Source organism: Lycium barbarum, chromosome 8 (genome assembly GCF_019175385.1).
Source record: "Lycium barbarum isolate Lr01 chromosome 8, ASM1917538v2, whole genome shotgun sequence".
Classification (NCBI taxonomy): domain Eukaryota; kingdom Viridiplantae; phylum Streptophyta; class Magnoliopsida; order Solanales; family Solanaceae; genus Lycium; species Lycium barbarum.
The window spans coordinates 115,920,507-115,940,974 of NC_083344.1; the positions used below are offsets into that span (position 1 = coordinate 115,920,507).

General features: G+C 33.8%; 1 protein-coding gene and 1 non-coding gene across 2 annotated transcripts; one reads left to right on the plus strand and one right to left on the minus strand.

Annotated features, from left to right (window-relative positions):
• The first annotated feature begins 10,755 nt into the window (after positions 1 to 10,755).
• On the plus strand, positions 10,756 to 16,091 carry LOC132606831 (uncharacterized). The gene is made up of 4 exons (XM_060320476.1): positions 10,756 to 10,902; positions 10,979 to 11,077; positions 13,954 to 14,137; positions 15,282 to 16,091. Exons 2-4 carry the CDS (start codon positions 11,015 to 11,017, stop codon positions 15,854 to 15,856), a joined length of 822 nt encoding a protein of 273 aa, XP_060176459.1. The 5' UTR covers positions 10,756 to 10,902; positions 10,979 to 11,014; the 3' UTR covers positions 15,857 to 16,091.
• Positions 16,092 to 20,265: 4,174 nt separating this feature from the next.
• On the minus strand, positions 20,266 to 20,356 carry LOC132608538 (small nucleolar RNA U31b). The gene has a single exon (XR_009570448.1). It is a non-coding gene; the product is annotated as a small nucleolar RNA U31b (small nucleolar RNA).
• Between the last annotated feature and the right edge of the window lie 112 nt (positions 20,357 to 20,468).

Here is a 20,468-nt window from a genome sequence, read left to right on the forward strand (position 1 = left end):
ACATATAAAGCAATTCACACTATTATTAGACTCATCCTCACTTGTTCGTCTTAAGCCTTTAATTCGAATCCATTTAGAATATGCCGAAATTCGGGCAGCATCTCCCCTGTATATATGCCTAGCCCGAAATCACAATACCAAAAACCAACAACAACAACAACAAAAACCATACCAACATCAACAACAATATCATCAAGATTCTACAAGATAAATATGCACAATTTCATCCAAAACTTTCTTCAAACCTTAATCCATACGCTAACAATACCAACGCAATAATTATAACTCTTATTCTCGTAAATATTTCAAAATCAATATTAATAAAAAGAGATTCATACCTTACTTTTGCTAGAATAGAAAAATCCTCAATGTTTACTTGAATCCAAGTCAACTCTAACACAAAACAAAACTATAATCGCAACTATACGTTACCCGAATCTCGATTAATACTCCGTCACTTGAAAATTATGTAAAATCCTTACTTTGTAGTGTATATAAGCTCTCCTATGTTGGCTGAGATTTCTAGAGTATTTGGGAAGTTTATTATGGAGAAAAAGATGAATTTTAGCCCCTATATAGTGGATTAAAGTCGGTTGGCACTGTAGCAGCGTAGTCCCCTGCTCTGCCCGCCTAATTTGTAACGTCCATAATTCTCTACTCCGACGTCGTATCGATAAGCGGTTTGTTGCGTTAGAAACTAGACTTCATGAACTTCAATTTAGGCTTTTGATTTGCTTCAAAACTCCTGATATACTAAAAGATATTTTTCCTCAAAGTTGGGCCAAAAGTGCCCCTCATACTTTCTCCAAAGACCCACAGACTTAATTTTCTTGATTCACTTGACCTCCAATCCTTTACATAACTTATAATATGAGATTAAACCCTCGTAACCATAAGATAGACGCACGTAATCTCATATACCCTTGGAGGTAACTCCAATGTCCATACTTCAAACATCCAATCACTTATAAATTTCAACGTACAAAACTGCGGGGTGTAACACCTGGTGTATTCCAGAAAAAGGGTTTTATAAGATTTTTGGTTTGTGGACTAATTTAAAGTGACTAGTAATTGAGTTGTAAATATGTGGGTAAAAAGAACCAAGGTTGTGTTCCCGTCAGATAAAGTGTATGATCATGGATCTTGATCTTGATATACTTTTAATGGATCGTTGTATGAATGCACTTAACCTCTATGTGAATCTAGACTATTTCCCAATAAGAAAAGATTATTTCTTTTTATGTTTTTCCCAAAGATAAGAAAGTATGCATGATACGTATATCAATTATAATCCCCAATCACAAAACATTCATCCTTGACTTCACAACCTTAGTAAAGGTGTTTAGCTACTCATGACAACGATAAACAATAAAAGATTGAAGATTGCATAATTGAAATTGTTATTGAAACTTACGAATAAAATTGAAAGTTAAACGAATGTGATTTTCTGGAAAACCTTGAAAAATACTAAGAACCCAAAGGTACTCAATACAAGTCTTAAACTCCAGATATCTAAAAAATAAAACCTAATCAGGTATTTATACAAGTCAAAAACTCAGAATTAATAAACTAATCATGTCCCAGGTCGGCTTGCAACTCGACGAACCGTCTTTGCACATTGACGGTACCATCGAATGTCGACAATGCACTGCAACGATCTGATGACAAATTTCGAGCTGCAGAACCTCAACTGTCAATGTACATCGACGGACCGTCGATCATGTTGATGGTCCGTCAATCTTCCCGCCTTTTTACATTAATATTGCACAGTCTCTGATCTTTTACTCAGTGCAATTCGAAGACATACTTGACGGACCATCGAGCATGTTGACGGTCTGTACAAGTGCATAGCTATACCTTGTCTTCAAAATTCCTTATTTTTAACTGTTTTGCAATTCCACTTCTAAATACCTGCAACATACACAAAATACATCAAATTGACTAAATCTCACTTGAAAACAAGTAGAACTTAGAGTTAAACAACATCGAATGTGCCATAATTTCACGGCACATCAAAGCTCCCATATCACTAACTAGTTGGGAAAGGATTTTAACTGTCTTGCTGTTGATGTGCTCCTAACAGGGTTTAATTACCAGGGAGATTTCCGAATCAATGACCATTATGAATCCATTAAAGGGATTGCCTCCTTAATCACTGCCGATTTTCTTCCTCGAGTACGTGAGGATTGCAGATTTGGCCTTGAAATTGACGTTGTCATGATGGACCTTGACGCCAAAATGAAATAACATGTCGACGGCCTTTACATGGTTCAACCATACCCTTTTACCATTGGTTTTAAACTCCCGATTCCTCAAATTATTGAAGATCTTTGTTTATGATATTGAGTGTGCCTGGGCCAAGTAGCACCTAGCTGACCGTGCCAGAATTCCCTTTTCTCTTGATTCTCAAATCTCTTAAGTAGCTCCTTAATGTACTTTTGTTGACTGATCATGGTGCCTTTTGGGGGTTTGCTTTACTTGCAGCCCCAGGAAGAAATTTAGCTCACCTATCATGCTCATCTCAAACTCACTTCCCATGAGCTTGGAAAATTCTTTACAAAGGGAATCATTGGTAGCACCAAAAATGATATCATCAACATAGACTTGTTGTACAATCAACAAATTTCTCCCTCTTTTCTTCAGAAATAAGGTGTTGTGAATTTTTCCTCTTGTAAAGACATTTTCAAGAAGAAACTTTGACAATCTCTCATACCATGCCTGAGGAGCTTGCTTTAAACCATATAGAGCCTTGTCAAGCTCGAACACATGCTCAGGATGCTCATGACTTTCAAAACCAAGAGGTTGCTTGACAAACACTTTCTCTTTCAAATATCCATTAAGGAAGGCACTTTTGACATCCATTTGGAACAATTTGAATTCCATATGAGATGCAAAAGCAATAAGAATCATGATTGCTTCCATTCTTGCAACAGGAGCAAAAGTCTCATCATTGTCTATTACCTCCTCTTGATTGTAGCCTTGAACCACCAGCCTTGCCTTGTTCCTTGTGATGTTTCCAAATTCATCATACTTATTGCGAAACACCCACCTAGTCCTATCAATGTTCTGTCTGAAGGCCTGGGGACCAGGTGCCACACCTTGTTCCTCTCAAATTGATGGAGCTTTTCTTGCATAGCAACTATCCAGTTGGCATCTTTCATGCTTTCTTGGTATTCTTGGGTTCAATTTGAGATAGGAAGGCTGAGAAGGCAAACATGTTTCTCGCCCTAGACCTGGTTTGAATACCAGAGTTTAAGGGAGTAATCACATTGTGGAGTGGATGGGATCCTTTGTGCTTCCGGTTGGATACTTGAACCTCAGGATTAGAGGGACTAGGTTCCTCCATGTTTGATCGGTCATTGATATCTGCAGAGGCATAACTTCTGCTTCTTTGTTCAGCCTCAGGGGTGCCTGATACAACATCAACTACCTGATGTTCAACTGCCTTATATTAATGACATTATTATTTTACATTGAAAAACTACGTTCTATTATTTAATTAGATTATGAATCTAATCTTATTCTACATCCTTCACAATTTTTGCGTATTTTATGGCTCTTTTGAAAAAAATTAGAAAACACAAAAAAAATTAAGAAAAAAAGAGACGGATTTAAAAAGAGTACACTAATGAGATGTAGATGGATATAGAAAGTTACATATGAATAAAATTTGGGGTGTTAATTGTCACGGCCCAAGCCGATGAGTCGTGACGAGTGCCCGGCCATTACTGACCAAGCACCCCTAAACTCGTACTTGTGTCCCACTGAGCAACCTGGTGGCCCATAAATAACTTATAACTAAGCTATATCATCTCCTGTAAGATTAATACAATAGACTATGCATCGAAAACTCACAACAACGCATATATATAAACATACGTGCTAAGGAAAGCAGACTAGGCCGCTACGTAAGCTGTACAACAAAAATAAGAGCTGACAAGGCTACAAAACATCCCAACTATATACAATTGTCTACAGACCTCTATGGAGTACGAGTTGTAGAAAGGACAGGACAAGGCCCTATTATACCCATATATACATGTCAAAAGAGCATACCAAAAGGGACTATAGCTCCGAGCCAAGTGGAGCGCACTGTCTGTAGTTGAGTGGAAGGCCTACTGAGCTGGATCGCTTGTCTGGCTACCTAAACTTGTGGGTATGATCACAGTACCCCCCGGCAAAAGAGACGTCAGTACGAAGCAATGTACTGAGCATGTAAGGCAAAGGATAACTAAAACTGAATTGAAAACAACACAATCCGGAGGCCAAAGAATGCCCTGAATATCTCATATGAAATGCAATATAATGCTATTATATATATCTCACTGACCAAGTGGCCAGGCAACTGAAAAATCTCACTGACCCGTCGGCCAAGCAATCTGTCTCACTGACTCGTAGGCCAGGCATATCTGTCTCACTGACCCGTAGGCCAAGCATATCTGTCTCACTGACCCGTAGGCCAGGCATATTTGTCTCACTGACCAAGTGGTCAGGCTCAAGAAAAAAAGAAAATATATATATATATATATATATATATATATATATATATATATATATATATAATGCAGTATACCATGCATATGCGGAAAAAGACTGATACTGTACATGTCTCCTCTATCTCTCTATGGACTTAAGGACATAGGGAGGGGATATGGCCCCTTAGAAAGAATAACATAACACTCGGAAACTAAGCAACTATATGACAAGCTTTATTTTGACAAATCTCTAGTCATAAGGTTGATCACGCTCTTACCATATATGAAATCATGCCAAAAAAAAAAAGGAATAGCCTTAACATACCTGGAAGTTCACTTCTCGACTTTCCAACCTACTTCCGATCTTGCAATCTACATATAAAACCATTCATGCTATTGTTAAGCTTATCGTCATATGCTTATCTTAAGCCTTCAAATAAAACCCTTTTTGGAATCTGCCCAAATTCGGGCAGTATCTCCCCTATATCTTTTACTCCATCCAATCTTCAAAAAAACTCCCAAAGCACAACAAAACATCAACAATTCCATAATCAAAAGATCATATTCAAACTATACTCAATTTAATCCCAAAACTTCTTTTCATAATCAATCCATAACCACAACTTCATACAACCCCTTATACCCTCGTATACTACAATTCCTTAACATCATTATTATACCTCATAACAAGATTATGCTCAAAACATACTAATAATTATGACTCAAGTTAATTCACAACTCAAAATATCATCAAATGTATATTTGAACTTTTCCTCCAATTTTTTTCTCCTCAAATCTTAACATAACTACCAAACAAACTCATAACAATGACATTAAGATGAAATCTTACCTCAAAATTCAAGACCACTTCAATTCCATGGTTACTCCACTTTAAAAATACTCACCCAAACATCTTTAAGAAGAGGAGACAAGTATAGACCTCACTTGAAAACCTTAACCACTTTAATCTTCACTTGGATCTTTGGGTTAGGCTTGAAAATATATTGGAATATGTTTGGAGAGGTTTCTAGGGCTTCCTAAGATTTGGGGTTATGTTAAAAATGAAATATAAAAATGACCAAAATTGTCATATAGACTTGTAGGAATATATGTGCATGTTGTGGAAGTTGGAGGAATGTTCTAGAGGATTTGGGATATGTTTGGGGGTGTTTGGGTGAATGTTGTGGGAGGTTCTAAAGATGTAGGAATATACATGTATGTTGTGGAAGGGTCTAGCATTGGGAAATGACCCAAAAATGACCAAAAAGGTCCTTTTATACTTGCGAACCGACCTAAAAGAATTCGTGCACTGCAGCTGCGTGTCTCTGCTCTGCCGGCCTAACTTGTAATGTCCATAACTCTCTACTCTAATGTCAAATCGACGAGCGGTTTGTTGTGTTGGAAACTAGACTTCATGAACTTCATTTTAGGCTTTTACTTTACTTCAAAACTCTTCATATACTAAAAGATATACTTCTCTAAGATTGACCCAAAATTTCTGTCCAAAAATTCTGCTAAAGTTTTCCAAATTTTCGACGAACTTATTTTTTTCGATTTGCTTGATCCTAGAACATTTAAACACTTGCTTAACACTTGTTCAGAGTATTCCTTAACCTTATAAGGGTTCCATGACCTCTTCGAGCGTACGTTAGTTTATTTACGATGCAAACGACGCGAGAATTTTCGAGGTGTAACATTAATAGTGGTCGGAAGAAGGCTCAAATATGTCATACTCATATGTACTTTTCTTACTCACCTACACCTCATTAGTGTACTCTCTTTTATACCTGTCTCTTTTTTTTCTTAAATAAATTTTATGTGTTTTTAAAAAAAAATTAAAAAGTCATAAAGTACGTAAAGATTGTGAAGGATGTAGAATAAGATTAGATTCACAATCCAATTAATAAGAGAACATAGTTTTTCAATGTAAAATAATAATGTCATAAATATAAGATAAAGGGTGCCAGGTGGCAAAATCTGGTAGTAGTAGAATTCTGTTAGTGAGTAATGGCATATATGACCCAAAATGATAATGACGATGACATTTTTGAGCCCAACTATTAATGAGTGGCATGAATGAGTCTTTTCTGATAGTTCGATGACATATTTGAGCCATTTCCATTTATAAAAAGATGATTGGAATTATATGCTATTAGTCTATTACAAACTTTTAGATAAACATAATTTTACAAAGATCCATTAGTACAATAAATAAATAAAAAAAATAGTAGTAACTGTCTATTTTCTAATATAATCCTCCCTCATGACACGGACAATGTCTTCACGTCAAGCCTGGGTCTTTTTTTCGCAAAATTTAAAATTATGGTTTTTTTTTGCAAAATATAAACTTAACGAGGGTCGAGTTTTAAAGTTTTTAAAAATCTAAATCACAAACTTAGAAATGAAATTCTACCTTTTAGGTGAATTTGGGATTTGAAAATCAAAATTTCACATTGCAGTTAATGTCATAAACAAACACAAATTTCAAATCAAAACTTCAAATTTGAAGCCCAAATTGCATGGCCGAACGGGCACTAACTGCTAAGTATAATCATATTCACGAATCAATTGTGACATTAGCTGAAAGAATATGTGGGTAATTTCTTAATACTAACCCAATTATAAAATCAGACTAGTTAATCCACACTATAATGTCTAAACTCTGGTATTGTGTTCTAGAAATCGTTGTGTCTTGCTTGTCATCTACATTGACTTGTTAATGTTGATACACAGGTGGAATGTGACCCAAATGTGGGAGAAATAAAGAGGGAAGAGACTAATGTTTGTGGGAGACTCACTGAATAGAAGACAGTGGATATCGGTGGTGTGTCTAATGCAATCTGTTATTCCAGCTGATAAGAAGTTCATGACACCACAGGCCCACCTTTCAATATTTAAAGCAGAGGTAAATTGAACTTATATTCATTCGGGAGTATACATTTACATAATATACTACTATTTAACTATTTAATTCTAGGCACTAGACTTACCTTTCAAACTTGAGAGTTTAGTTGTCACAGCTAAACATCCGTGTTTATTATAGTGCAAATTTTTCCCTGCTGGTTATTGTTGAAAATTTTCTCATATTGTTTTTGCAGCCTTGCCCAATTTGTACAGTTGGGGTGGGTATGCAGGACAAACATAAATAGCCTTCGAATAAGAATTTAGTATGTCTTATTTCTTATTTGGTTACTAATTCTGAAATAAATTATACCAAGATTAGAAATAGTACCAGAATAAGTCATGAATATCAGATGGTGGAATCATAGTACGATGCGAGAAATTTTATTTTGTGAGTCATATAATAAACACTACTTATGTGAGGTCATCTCTTTAGTTGACAAGTTGATACTTGTTTGTCTTAAAGCATAAAACAAAAAAGGCAATGTGTTTAAAGTCCACATTTTCCCTTAATTATTTTTTTTAGCTAGAAACAAAAAAGAAAAGACATAAAAGATCTAAAATATCTCCCAAAATGGCTATTAGAGAATGGTAACTGCGATATTGATCTTTTTATATTATTTTCTTACTTTATAATCTGTAATAATCAATATCTACTATATAATTGAGAAAAAACTTTTCAAAATAATCATCGTTAATTTCTCAAAATTTGATCTTAGATATTATTGATCTTTTATCTTCTTTTTTTTTCTTTTTTTTTTTAAACGACCACTCAGGTAGTACTGTATGTGTGAATTTCTAGTATTAAATTACACTCTAGTTTTTTTTTATATATAAATGTTAAATGTATGTATGATTGTTAATTAAATAAAGTTATAGATAAGGACATTTGCATGATCACGAACCAACACTAGTTTATAAACATATAGATAGTTTTTATTGTCTACTATGATTATTAATATTAATATTTGGCAATTGAATATTTGATCAAATAATTAAAATTTTAGAGAAATAATCTATTTTAAAATTTCAATAAAGAAATAGTGAAAGCAAAGTTTTAAAACATTGCAATTAAAATTGTACCTAATGAAATTTTTTTTGTTTGTTTGTTTGTTTTTTTTTTTTTTTTATCATAATCGAATTTGCAAACTTTTTAGATACATTTTCAATTATTTATTTCTTTTTATGTTTCTAGCTAAGCATTTTAATTAGGGAAGGAAAAATATTAAATTCAACATTGCCTTTTCTGTTTTATGCTTAAAACAAGCAAAGTGTCCCCTTGTCAACTAAAGAGATAGCCTCACATGAGTAGGGTTGGTTATGTGACCCACAAAATAAATTTCTCGTACCATGCTATTTAGCCTTGAATTTACAATAAAAATGACCAAAATACTTTTGAGATACCTCAAACTAGAGGTGTCAAAAAATATATGAAAAACTGACCGAACCTAACCATACCGAACCGATTTATATTTTTTTTCCAATAAAATCGTGGTTTTTTATTTAAGCTTAAAACCGTCCTGAACAATTAGGATGGTCTTTTAATTTATTAAAAAAATCAAAAAAATCCCGAACCGAATCGAATAGCTTTACATGTATGAAATATATTTTATATTTACAAATATGTTAAATTTAATATATAAAATATATTTTATAAGTTATGTTTTAAATATAAAAAAGGATTTTGGCCATTGGACATATATGTATCGAATTCAGCTTGTGGTTTCTGTGGCCTATAAGCTGATATTTGTTTTGGCTCAATTGATCAACATTGTTGTCTTTGGCAATTTATTCTTCTCCCTGGTCAATCAGTGAGGGATTCACGTCGTGATGATGCTATTGTTGTTGTCTTGCTGCTTGATATAACATATTTCAGTTTAATTACTTTGTGTAGTTTTTTAATAGCATTTACATTAAATATTTCAGAAGAAATAAATGGAAGCTTTATTTGATGGTGTGCTCCAAATAGGTTTGTGGAGGTCTGCGTCGTTACATTTTAATAAAGGTGTATTTTTAGGTGAACTTTAAAATTAAAATAACCGAAAATTAACTGAACCGTACCGATATCGAAGAAAAATCGAGATAATGGGACGGTTTTGAAAAGTCTAATTTTGGTTATACAAAATAAAATAACTGAAAAATTGGGATGGTATAATTTTTTAAAAATAACCGATCGAACCGTCCCATTGACACCCCTACCTCAAACCCTTTTTCTACCAAATAAGGTGAAGGGTATTTTTGTGAACAAAACAACTTCTTCTTAGAAATTATGCAATGCATGTTATTTTTAAATCAACAAACCAAACAATGAATAAGAAATAATATTAGGATAACTAACCCCAGTATAACTAATCTCAATATAACTAGGGAAATCAACACCAAATACCCCTAAAATACAAAATAATTACAAGCCCCATGCCCCTCCTAACCTAATTCGCTTCTTATCCAACTGGCCGAAACTATTTACCCGACGTATCCCCTCGTCCATATTCTTTCCTCCATGGTATCATTGTAGTAAATATCATGATGGTATCATGGAGGACTAAGAGAATGACTGAAGCAGTCCTCCATGATACCATCACAATATATGTATATAAGATGATGGTATCATAGAGGTTTTTTTTTTTTGGTTTAGAAAAGTGTGTCTTTTTGAATAAATGAGCATGATCATCCATGATACCATTTCAGTATATTCATATACCATGATGGTATCATGGATGATTAAGAGAAGGACTGAAACAGTCTTTAATGATATCATCTCACTATATTTATATACCATATTGGCATCATAATTTGGGAGCATCTCGGGTAAATAGTTTTGATTTTTTCTGGGGGTACGAAAGTAATTGGGAAATGGGCGGATAATTATTTTAATTTGAGTGGGCATGCGCGTTCTTTTCCCATATAACCAATCACAACATAACTAATACTAACAATATAACTTGTCTTCAAACCAAACGACTCCGTACATTCCCCCCCTCCCCCCCCCCCCCCCCCCCCCAACCCAAAATCCCATTTAAAATTACTCCCTCCGTCCAATTTTAAGTGTCTTACGTTCCTTTTTAGTTTGTCCCAAAAAGAGTATCTCTTTCTATATTTAGTAAGTTGAGAATGCAAGCATCTTACCTGACAAGTTTATAACCACAAGATTCAAAGGACATTTTAGTACATTATACACATATTTAATTTAAGACTATAAGATTAAAAAATATCCCTTTATTTTTTAAATTCGGTACTAGTCAAATTAAGACACCTAAATTGGACGGAGGGAGTAAAATCCAAGACCAGTCCACATAAAGTCTTAACTAAAATTCTTCTTTAAGCTCAAGTACCAGCCCACTTGAAAGAGTCCAAACAAAACTAAAGTTGATCTTTTCTGTAAGCCCAACTACTATTTTCTTTGTCGTTTGTAACGTCCCTTGAGTTATAAAGTCAAAATAACTTCCTTATCATTAGCCCACACTGCTGTAATTAATAAGATAGAGCTCCGTCCATTCCCTTTCCTCTTCAACCAAATATTTCACAGGTAATTTAAATCTCTATCCTAAATAATTCTATGTGATATAGCTATGGTAATCTTTGTCTGCCTATAATATATGCAGGTTGAGCAGTTTATGACTTGAATTGTATTAACAAATATGGAGGTGGCTTCGAATTTCCAAACATTGTCTTTTGGACCAACAATTAGTCGACCCCATATCGTGAGTTTTTTTTTTTTTTTTTTTGCTTTTTCTTGACATGTTTTCTTGTTCCTTAATGTTGCTAATTAACATTTCTTGCTTTTTACTGCTAATTTAGATTTTTGACTTGTTTATAAGGGTTTTGTACTGCTGAATTAAAATGTTGGGATAAGCTGAGAAATTTTGTAGTTTTAGGTTCATTTCTTCTCAACATTGTTCAAGAATTGCCTATGTGATCACCTGTTGGATAAGAATAGGTGTGCAGTGTGCTTAATTTATTGTCAAATATTAATCAGAAGCTCAGCTTCCGTAACCAGACATGGGAACCCGCAGCCGCTACCCTTTGGGTGCGCACAGGGTAAACCCAGCTCCTGTGCAATCGCTCGCAAACCACACATGCAGGCAAATCCCCCGTTGTCGTAGGCATGGGGTTTCGAACCTGAGACCTCCATTATGAAAGCCCTATGCTCAACCAACTGAGCAACCCTTGCGGGTGACTGATTTTCTTTTTTTTCTTTTTTTTTTTTTTTAGGGATCTTACTTTCCTCTTATCTTTTGGATTTGATCGTTTATACATAAATTTAAGCAAGCAGTGATGGTTTTGTCTCATTGAAGGATATGGGTTAGTATTAATAAAACCAACCAGTTATCTCTCATATGGAAATAATATTTCTCTATTTTATAAAATATACTTTTCAAGAGGTGTGTACTTTTGATCTTCAAGTACTTTTGTGCACCTTGTCTCTCAGGCTCTTGGCACAAATCCTACACATAAGACTGTTGATAACTTGATACAATAAAAAGGCAAACTTTGTGGTAATTGCGGAAAGCCTGTTTTGTGGAGAACTGCAAAAGCTCAAGTGTTAGTTTCCCAGACTTATTATTAACCTTTTGATTGATTGAGGGTTCTTCTTTTTTGGTCATTTGAATATTGGATTGGTTAACAGTGCTTTCATCCAAATAACAAATGACGTGCTATCAAACTCAGTTCTCTCAGATTGCTGCTCCCTTTCCCTTCTTTTTCTATCACTTCGTTCATCCTTTTTGTCTCCTGTTTTTCTTGTGATGAATTGTTAGCCAGTAGACACTGCTATGAGTTCTCCTCTTCTTGCTCTCTTCGGTTCATCCTTATTAAAAGAATTTGATGACGTTGCTGGGTTTATAAGGACTTGGTTACCAAATCATAATAATTATCGAAATGAAATAATTTGATTGCTGAATTTGCAAGGATTTTATAACTGATGCTGAGCTTGGTTGCTAATGGTTGATGGTGGCGATATCAAGTCATGATAGGGATAAATGCAGAGGTTATGGATGTGTAATCTTTGGAAAATTAATGAACTAAGGTGGAAATAAATAGGCATGATAGAGGTAGTGGCGGTGAATTTATGTATGTGGTGCAAAGTTGCTACTGCGCTGAAGGAAGACTATAGGCAGAGGCTGATGTAGAATTTGAAGTGTATGGTTACCCAACAATCTCAAATTAATATACAATAATAAACAAACAAAGGAACTAGTACAAAAGTTCAATATATATTTAAAGAATAACAAACCACTTAAACACATATGTGAAAAAGACGCAGACAAAAACTGTGGATCTCTAACTCTGACAAGCGACAAATAGTATGTATTATTTTTGCAAGATGTGGGTAATGACAATACACAATAGCTAGAAAAATTATTGAGTAGAACAATATAAGAAGAAAACAAAAATAAAAGAATGAAGAAGACAATGAAGAATCTAATAGCAAAGTGGCAACGGCAAAATGAAGAATAGGGAAGAACCTGCATGCGGTATTTTGTAGAAACAAGAGTAAAAAAGGTTGAGTTCAAGGGTATTTGAACCCTCATCATTTATAGGACTGCAGCTTAAATGGGTTCCTGGTTGCCGCTACCAGTTTTGGCACTGGGTCTGAGATACAACTATTATAGCTTTAATAGGTTTTTCAATATACCAGATACCCTACATTCGCCCCTGAATATAGGTCCTATAGTGAATTATTCCCCAACGCTTTTGTATAGTGGTAAAACCGCAATGATGATCTGTGGATTAGGTTTACATCACGGGTTTGTGCCCCACTGTAGTCAAAAGCCTGGTATTTAAGTGAAGAACGGTAGAGGGGCGGGTCCATTATCTACTAAGCCTTGAACCACACACTATTGGTCCTCAGGGATTCCTCATTTATCAAAAACAAAATGAGGTCCTAACGTGAATTTCTTTCCTTTTCCAATAAAGCAATAATTTCTCAAAAAGTTAAGGTTAAGGGCCCACAACAGAGCAGTATAATCTTTTGGTCCATCGGAAGTATTTTTGGTAGTTTTTGTTTGTCATTTGCTTCCAGTCATCTACATTTCTGTTACCAAATATTTTTAGGTCTGAGATTTCATCAATTTCCGCCTGGTAGTGATGATATCTCACTTCCTGTTGCTCTTCTTCTGCTGCTGCCACTGTTGTTGTTTTGCTGTCATTCTTTCTACCCATAGGAATTTGAATACACTTAAAATTCTAAGCCCCTCATAATTGCCATTGTGCTAATTATGTGCTCCTAATCCCCTCATTCCTCAGTTATATTAAATTATAATCAGTTTAGCCTCCAAATGTGTTCCCTGGGCTGCTCGGACTGCTGCACCAGAGTTGTTGAATGCGACAATTTGGTCTTGGTTAAGGCTGAAAGTTTAGCGGTTGCCTTGTTACAATCCTATAAGGAATTGTGGTTGAATTTTGGTGGAGGATATGTCTACAGTTGTGCATCTGTCAGTAGTCTAAATCTTCTGCTTTTACTTATATTAGTTTTATGCTGGTGTTGGTATACTATTAAGAAAAACTGTTACTGATGAAACCACAGTGTTTGGTGAACTTAATATGGATTTTATTTTGTCTTCAACTTTCAATGTAGGGACGCATTGAGTTTAGAGGATCCATAGCTTCAGGTCATTCCAATATCAATGGAGTTCAGATTGATCACCGCCTTCCTTCACCTTCTCTAATGCAACTCAATGTAGTTTCAACTGGCAGAATTAAAGTAGGTTCTGGATATTTTCCTGGACATGGTGCTTTTGATTCAAGAAGTGGAACTTTCAGTAAGTTCTCCTTGCTTAGCTTGAACTTATTCAAAAAGTTGACTTACCTTTTTACAACTTTTGATTGCTGAATGGGTCATTTGGTTGAAGGGATTAGGAAAAATAACCAAACATAAATTTCGCATAAAATAATACAATGTTTGGTTGGAAGGATTAGGAAAAATAATCTCCGAATAACTAATGCAAGTGCAACATGTTGTCTTTACAAGAAACGATAACTGTAGCTGTTGCAAGTATATCATCAAAGAAAAAAAAGAAAGAAAAACTGATGTAGCTCTTTTGATTTTGAATGTTTAATGTTTAATATAAATCATTTTAGTTTATCTTGTTTTGGGGTGTGTGTGTCTGTGGGGTGGGGGAAGAGAGAGATATGGTAATGGTATGACTATATATATTGTTCCCCTTGTTTGCACTTCTTTTCTGTGACTTAACAGACAAGAGATGAAACACTGTGAATTTGTTAACTTATGATTTTCACCAGAAAGTATCAGTTTTACGTCTTGTCAATTGGTGCTTTGATATCTTCCATGAAGATGAACACAAACACTAATGTGGAGGAACATGTGCTTTAAAGCACAGGAAACTTTGTTTTTGAATTCAAGGTGTTTCTATGAAAAAGGACTTATCTTTCCTATTATATCAACATCCAGAGTACATAGTTGAGATCACATAATCTTCTTGGTATTTTCTTTACCTTTCTCCAAACTTTATATTTAGTGGAGAAATGGAAAGTATGAGGAGAAAAAGTCTTAGCTTCCACTTGCTTCTGTTTTTCTCTGTAGCATTTAGAGATTACGACCTCTATCTAGTTAGGAACACTTTGTTATGTAAGCAAGTAACCTATTCTGTTGAAAAAGCAATAAGTCAGCTAAAAATTCTTTTTTGGCATTGTAAGTATCTGAACATTTGGTTCTTCCTTATTGTACTATTACCCCTTTATGCATGTTTGTGTCATAATTGGTGGCCAGTCTCTTAGACAGGCCTTTAAATTTGTGTTACATGCAGCAGGTCTCATACCTGCTAAGTGTGTTGCATCTGTCCAATTTCTCTTTCCTTTTTCATTTAATTTATGGGTTACTTCAGATTTCCTCTCTCCGAACTCCGAAGTTGTAAAATCATCTAATTATGTGTTTATTCAGAACAGCACCTTTTAGGCAAGGCCCCCATTCACATTCACTGAGACCATGCCAGGTCATGAGTGAGGATTCCGAAGGAACTTTGAGCGGTGAAAACATTTTGCTAGATGAGGAAACCTTGGCGAAGGATTTAAAGACTGCTATTAAAGAGGAGAACTATGCCCGAGCAGCAAAAATTAGGGATAGCCTCCGACTTCTCCAGGAGAACAGTAAAGCCTCTGTACTAGCAGCAAACGCTCGCTTTTACAATTCTTTCAGAAATGGAGACTTAGCTGCAATGCAAACCCTCTGGTCAAAGAATGAGAATGTTTGCGTTGTGCACCCTGGTGTCAGTGGCATAACTGGCTATGATCTCGTAATGGGAAGCTGGGAGTTTGTATGGGCAGAATATGATTTCCCACTTGATATCGAGATTAGGGATGTTCAAGTTCACGTTAGAGGTGATATGGGGTACGTTACATGCATTGAGATGGTTAGAACTAAAGGCAGCAGCTGGGGAAAACAATTCGCTACAAATGTTTTCGAGAAGGTTGATGGGCAATGGTTTATGTGTATTCATCATGCATCGTACATCGACTTGTAAATTGTTAACAATAAAGCTCTTGTAGAGGCTGTGGATATCGAATGAGTATGTTAGGCGCAGAAAGTTTAAAATCTCGGCACAGAAATTTTGTAGCTTTTCTTCTACTATAGTTGTTGTGACCTATTATTTATGAATTAAAATACTATGGTCTTTGTCTCTTTGTGTTGTATCTCAAAAATTGAGCAGTGTATGATTGATCTGGTCGGGTTTGGATTAATGCAGATTGGTTTATTCATTGTTTGTCTATAGACAGAGTGAGAGAGCTAATCAAACAGACATGAGATTTGTAGGATTTGATTTTTCGATTTAGTCTTCAATTTGCCATGACTAACTTTGGATTTGTTTTCCTAGTCCATTGATGCAAAAATACTAACTTTAAACTATATAGTGATCGAAACTTTCCATAAGCACTCTTCTTTCAACCTTTTACACTTGATGGACGTCTTGCAAATTTAAACATATATTTATAACAAAATAGAGAACTTATTCATTGAAAACATGAGGCAATATCAAGTATGAGTAACAGTACATAAAAAAGGGGTTGTTTGATTCAAAATTAGGTTATTCTAGGATTATAATCTTGAGATTATAGCCCGAATAGACAATTTCATTGCACCCACAAGTGTTACTTAGTGGTTAGTGAAGTGGGTTGAGAATCATGAGGTTTCATAGCTAAATCCAACATAGACAAAAGTACTAAGTCGTTTCTTCCATCCGTCCAACCCTTGGTGGAAAATCTATGCTGGTGGGACGTAGGAAGTAGCAAAGGAAACTAATCGAGTTGCACACAAATTCGCTTAAACACCACAATTATCCAAAAAGAAAAATAGATGATCCTGATAATCTCATGATTTTGAACTTTATCCTATTGTAGTTGATACCCAAATATAAATATTGAATGTATTGGAATTACCCTAGTCCATATAACCAAAGGGCCTTCAATATATAAATTTAATGATATTGAGTAAAACAGAAAATGTAACAATAATATCACTTTAATGGATTAACTGTGGACAATAAATGCTCTCTTGTGTTTTCACTGTCTGCTTACTTGTCCCACACCGGACATTCAATAGCAAACTTTGTCCTTTAAAATTAAAGGCAGAGTAATACTTCCCGTTTGGGGGTGTGGAGCTGAGATTACACACGATTTGCACTAAACCCTAAACTCGTTCTGTGATCAGAAGATTTATTGTCGAAAGGGGGGTGATTTGCCCGGTGTTTTCCCCCAAAATTAAAAAGAAACACTGATGCCTCTGCGTGTGGTTCTCAGAGTTGAATATATCTCCAGGCAGGTTAGAAGGTAGTGTGCTATTGACATGGACAATGTTTGTGGTCACTTTGCTCCTCGCTTGCCAAGCATCCCCATTTTTTGTTTGTTTTTTAAATTTTAAATATAATTTTAAGTTGTATTTGAAATTTTTATGGTCAAATACCAAATAGTGAGAAAATTTTCTTAAAAAAATTGAATAATTCTCATAGACAGGCCCTTAGGATCCTTTTGGGCATAATTTTCTTCTTGTTGGTTTTCAAGTTGTCAATTCAATTATATTTGGTTAATTATTGAAGTCATTTTTACTTTTCAAATTTGAAAAATTGGTTAAAAAAATTTCCTCACAAACTACAATACTTTTTCAAGTGAAATGCATGTTCAAGCATAACTTTACTTCTAAATACCATTTTTCGAGGCCTCGAATATTTTTTTTTTGAAAAGTAAAGACACTCAACTATGTTTGTGGTCACTTTGCTCCTCGCTTGCCAAGCATCCCCATTTTTTGTTTGTTTTTTAAATTTTAAATATAATTTTAAGTTGTATTTGAAATTTTTATGGTCAAATACCAAATAGTGAGAAAATTTTCTTTAAAAAAATGAATAATTCTCATAGACAGGCCCTTAGGATCCTTTTGGGCATAATTTTCTTCTTGTTGGTTTTCAAGTTGTCAATTCAATTATATTTGGTTAATTATTGAAGTCATTTTTACTTTTCAAATTTGAAAAATTGGTTAAAAAAATTTCCTCACAAACTACAATACTTTTTCAAGTGAAATGCATGTTCAAGCATAACTTTACTTCTAAATACCATTTTTCGAGGCCTCGAATATTTTTTTTTTGAAAAGTAAAGACACTCAACTATTGTTATTTCACATACAAGCATCCTCATTTTTTGTTTGTTTTTTAAATTTTAAATATAATTTTAAGTTGTATTTGAAATTTTTATGGTCAAATACCAAAAAGTGAGAAAATTTTCTTAAAAAAATTGAATAATTCTCATAGACAAACAGGCCCTTAGGATCCTTTTGGGCATAATTTTCTTCTTGTTGGTTTTCAAGTTGTCAATTCAATTATATTTGGTTAATTATTGAAGTCATTTTTACTTTTCAAATTTGAAAAATTGGTTAAAAAAATTTCTTCACGAACTACAATACTTTTTCAAGTGAAATGCATGTTCAAGCATAACTTTACTTCTAAATACCATTTTTCGAGGCCTCGAATATTTTTTTTTGAAAAGTAAAGACACTCAACTATTGTTATTTCACATACAAAGTCATTCAAAAATGACATCTTTCAATAATTATGTGATACTTTTTCCTTTATATATATATTAAAAAACGAATGTCATCTTTTATTTTGAAACAACTTTAAGTTTCTTATTTACCCTTATTGAGATGTTTATAATCACAAAAGAGTCTGATTTGTTTAAAACAGTAAATGTCAATAGTCTTTTTTTCTCTCTTTCTTAAATTAGTAATTTATCAAACACCGCTACATAAAATGAGATAGAAAGTATATATATCTATAAGGTTGATATATCTTTATTTCTCTACTATCAGGGTGAAGATTTCATTTTCTATTCCATGGATAAAGAGAAGTCATCAGTACGTTACACGGTCATACGGTATCTACAACAGCTTAGGTAAAATAGGTAGGTACTTTCTTTTTCGTGTTTTCTCCGTTAATTTACATCTGAGAATAAAGGTGATTCATGCACATAAATCAGTGAGAAAGTTCCAATTATGCGAATATCAGGTAAAGATTTGCTAGCTAGATGTCACAATCCAAAGCATTTACTTTGTTCTCTTTCATACTCTTCATTTTCCCCTTGTATTGTGATTTGTTTAAACTTTATTAGATTGACAGTGCAAAATTCTATTACACTAGGGAATTTTCCTGCGCTTCGCGCGGTCGTCAATGCCTCTCATTATTGAACTTGCGGCTAATCCTTTTTCATATTCAAAAATTAAAATAAAAAAAAATAGATTCTTAGTAAAAATTAGTAATAATGAGAATATTTCAACTTAAATTAATATTAAAATAATAAAAGGTAGATTCTCATAAAAATTTAAAATATAGAGAATATTCTGCCTTAAAATTAAAAACATTAGCACAGTCACATACTCAAGTACATCGATGTACTTGTATTATCCTTTTATTAGTTTTTTTTTATCTTCTATATATCCTCTATAAAATTTGTCCTTGACATATATTTGTATACATTAAAAGTATGGGCTCTTCAACTTTGCAGCATAGACTATATGTCATTCAGCAAATTTATGAAATGGTCTTTTGTATTAGTTAAAAGATAAGAGATTAAATTAATACTAAAACAAAACAAAAACAAATACATAAAGTGAAAAAAAATCTGGGTTAAACCATTACTTTTGTAGATACACGACGGTGGATTCCTCACGGAGCAAACATGTAACAATCATCTTGTCTACTATTCCTAAATAAAATTATTCATATATACCAAGAAATCTCACTCGTATTGTGCACAACAAACTTCTTAAGGCCATAAAACAGTGTCAAGTCTTCTTTTCAGAATTATAGCCAATGTTTGTTTTGCATTGTAACACATTCCTTGAACTTTCTTTTAACTCTCGACTCACTGCTCTTTTGTCTAGATATAAACACATTGAAAAATCAATTTGTAAATCTTGCACATGTAATTGAATCCTGTGCACGTGACACCGTAACCGTATTATTCAAATATCTATTAAAGCATAAAAAAAAACTCTTTGTCCAATGAAATATGAATATAGGGATCAATACTTACAATTTAAATATAAAGTTTTTTTTTTTAACATTTAAATATAAAGAGTTTAGATGGTACTGCGTGATACAATCTTAAACAAAGTATAGAGTACTTTGTGGTACAATCTACAGAGTTTTTATTTGTATAGTTCAAATAAAAATGTATTTTGAGTTCGTTTAAGAGGGGGGAAAAAGATGAAAACCCCCAAATCTTCAAAAGGAATGATATAGCATGATAGTGCAAGTTTTTAGATATATGCTTATGTGGATAAGCATCATCACATCTAATTCACATACCTTTCATAAACATGATTATTATCCAAGAAAAAAAATTAAAATATACTAAATACGGAACAAATTAGAGTCATTGTATTAAGGAATCATATATAATGTGTCAATCACCACGTTACAAAAACTGATTTTTTGTATGCAACTTAAGACCGGATGGTAATAACTATCATCTTCTCCCTTTTCAGTGTTCATATAAAAAAATTTAGCAATCGTAATAACAAATAAGTTAAACCTTTTTTCCCCTAATTCTACACATAATAATAAAAAAATTGTGTTATTACTAAAGGTT

Excerpts from the sequence above, each read along its gene's own strand:
- LOC132606831 (XM_060320476.1), top strand. The coding sequence starts at position 11,015 with ATGGAGGTGGCTTCGAATTTCCAAACATTGTCTTTTGGACCAACAATT. Across the intron at positions 11,078-13,953 it reads CAATTAGTCGACCCCATATC|GGACGCATTGAGTTTAGAGG; the intron begins GTGAGTTTTTTT and ends CTTTCAATGTAG. Across the intron at positions 14,138-15,281 it reads TTCAAGAAGTGGAACTTTCA|CACCTTTTAGGCAAGGCCCC; the intron begins GTAAGTTCTCCT and ends TATTCAGAACAG.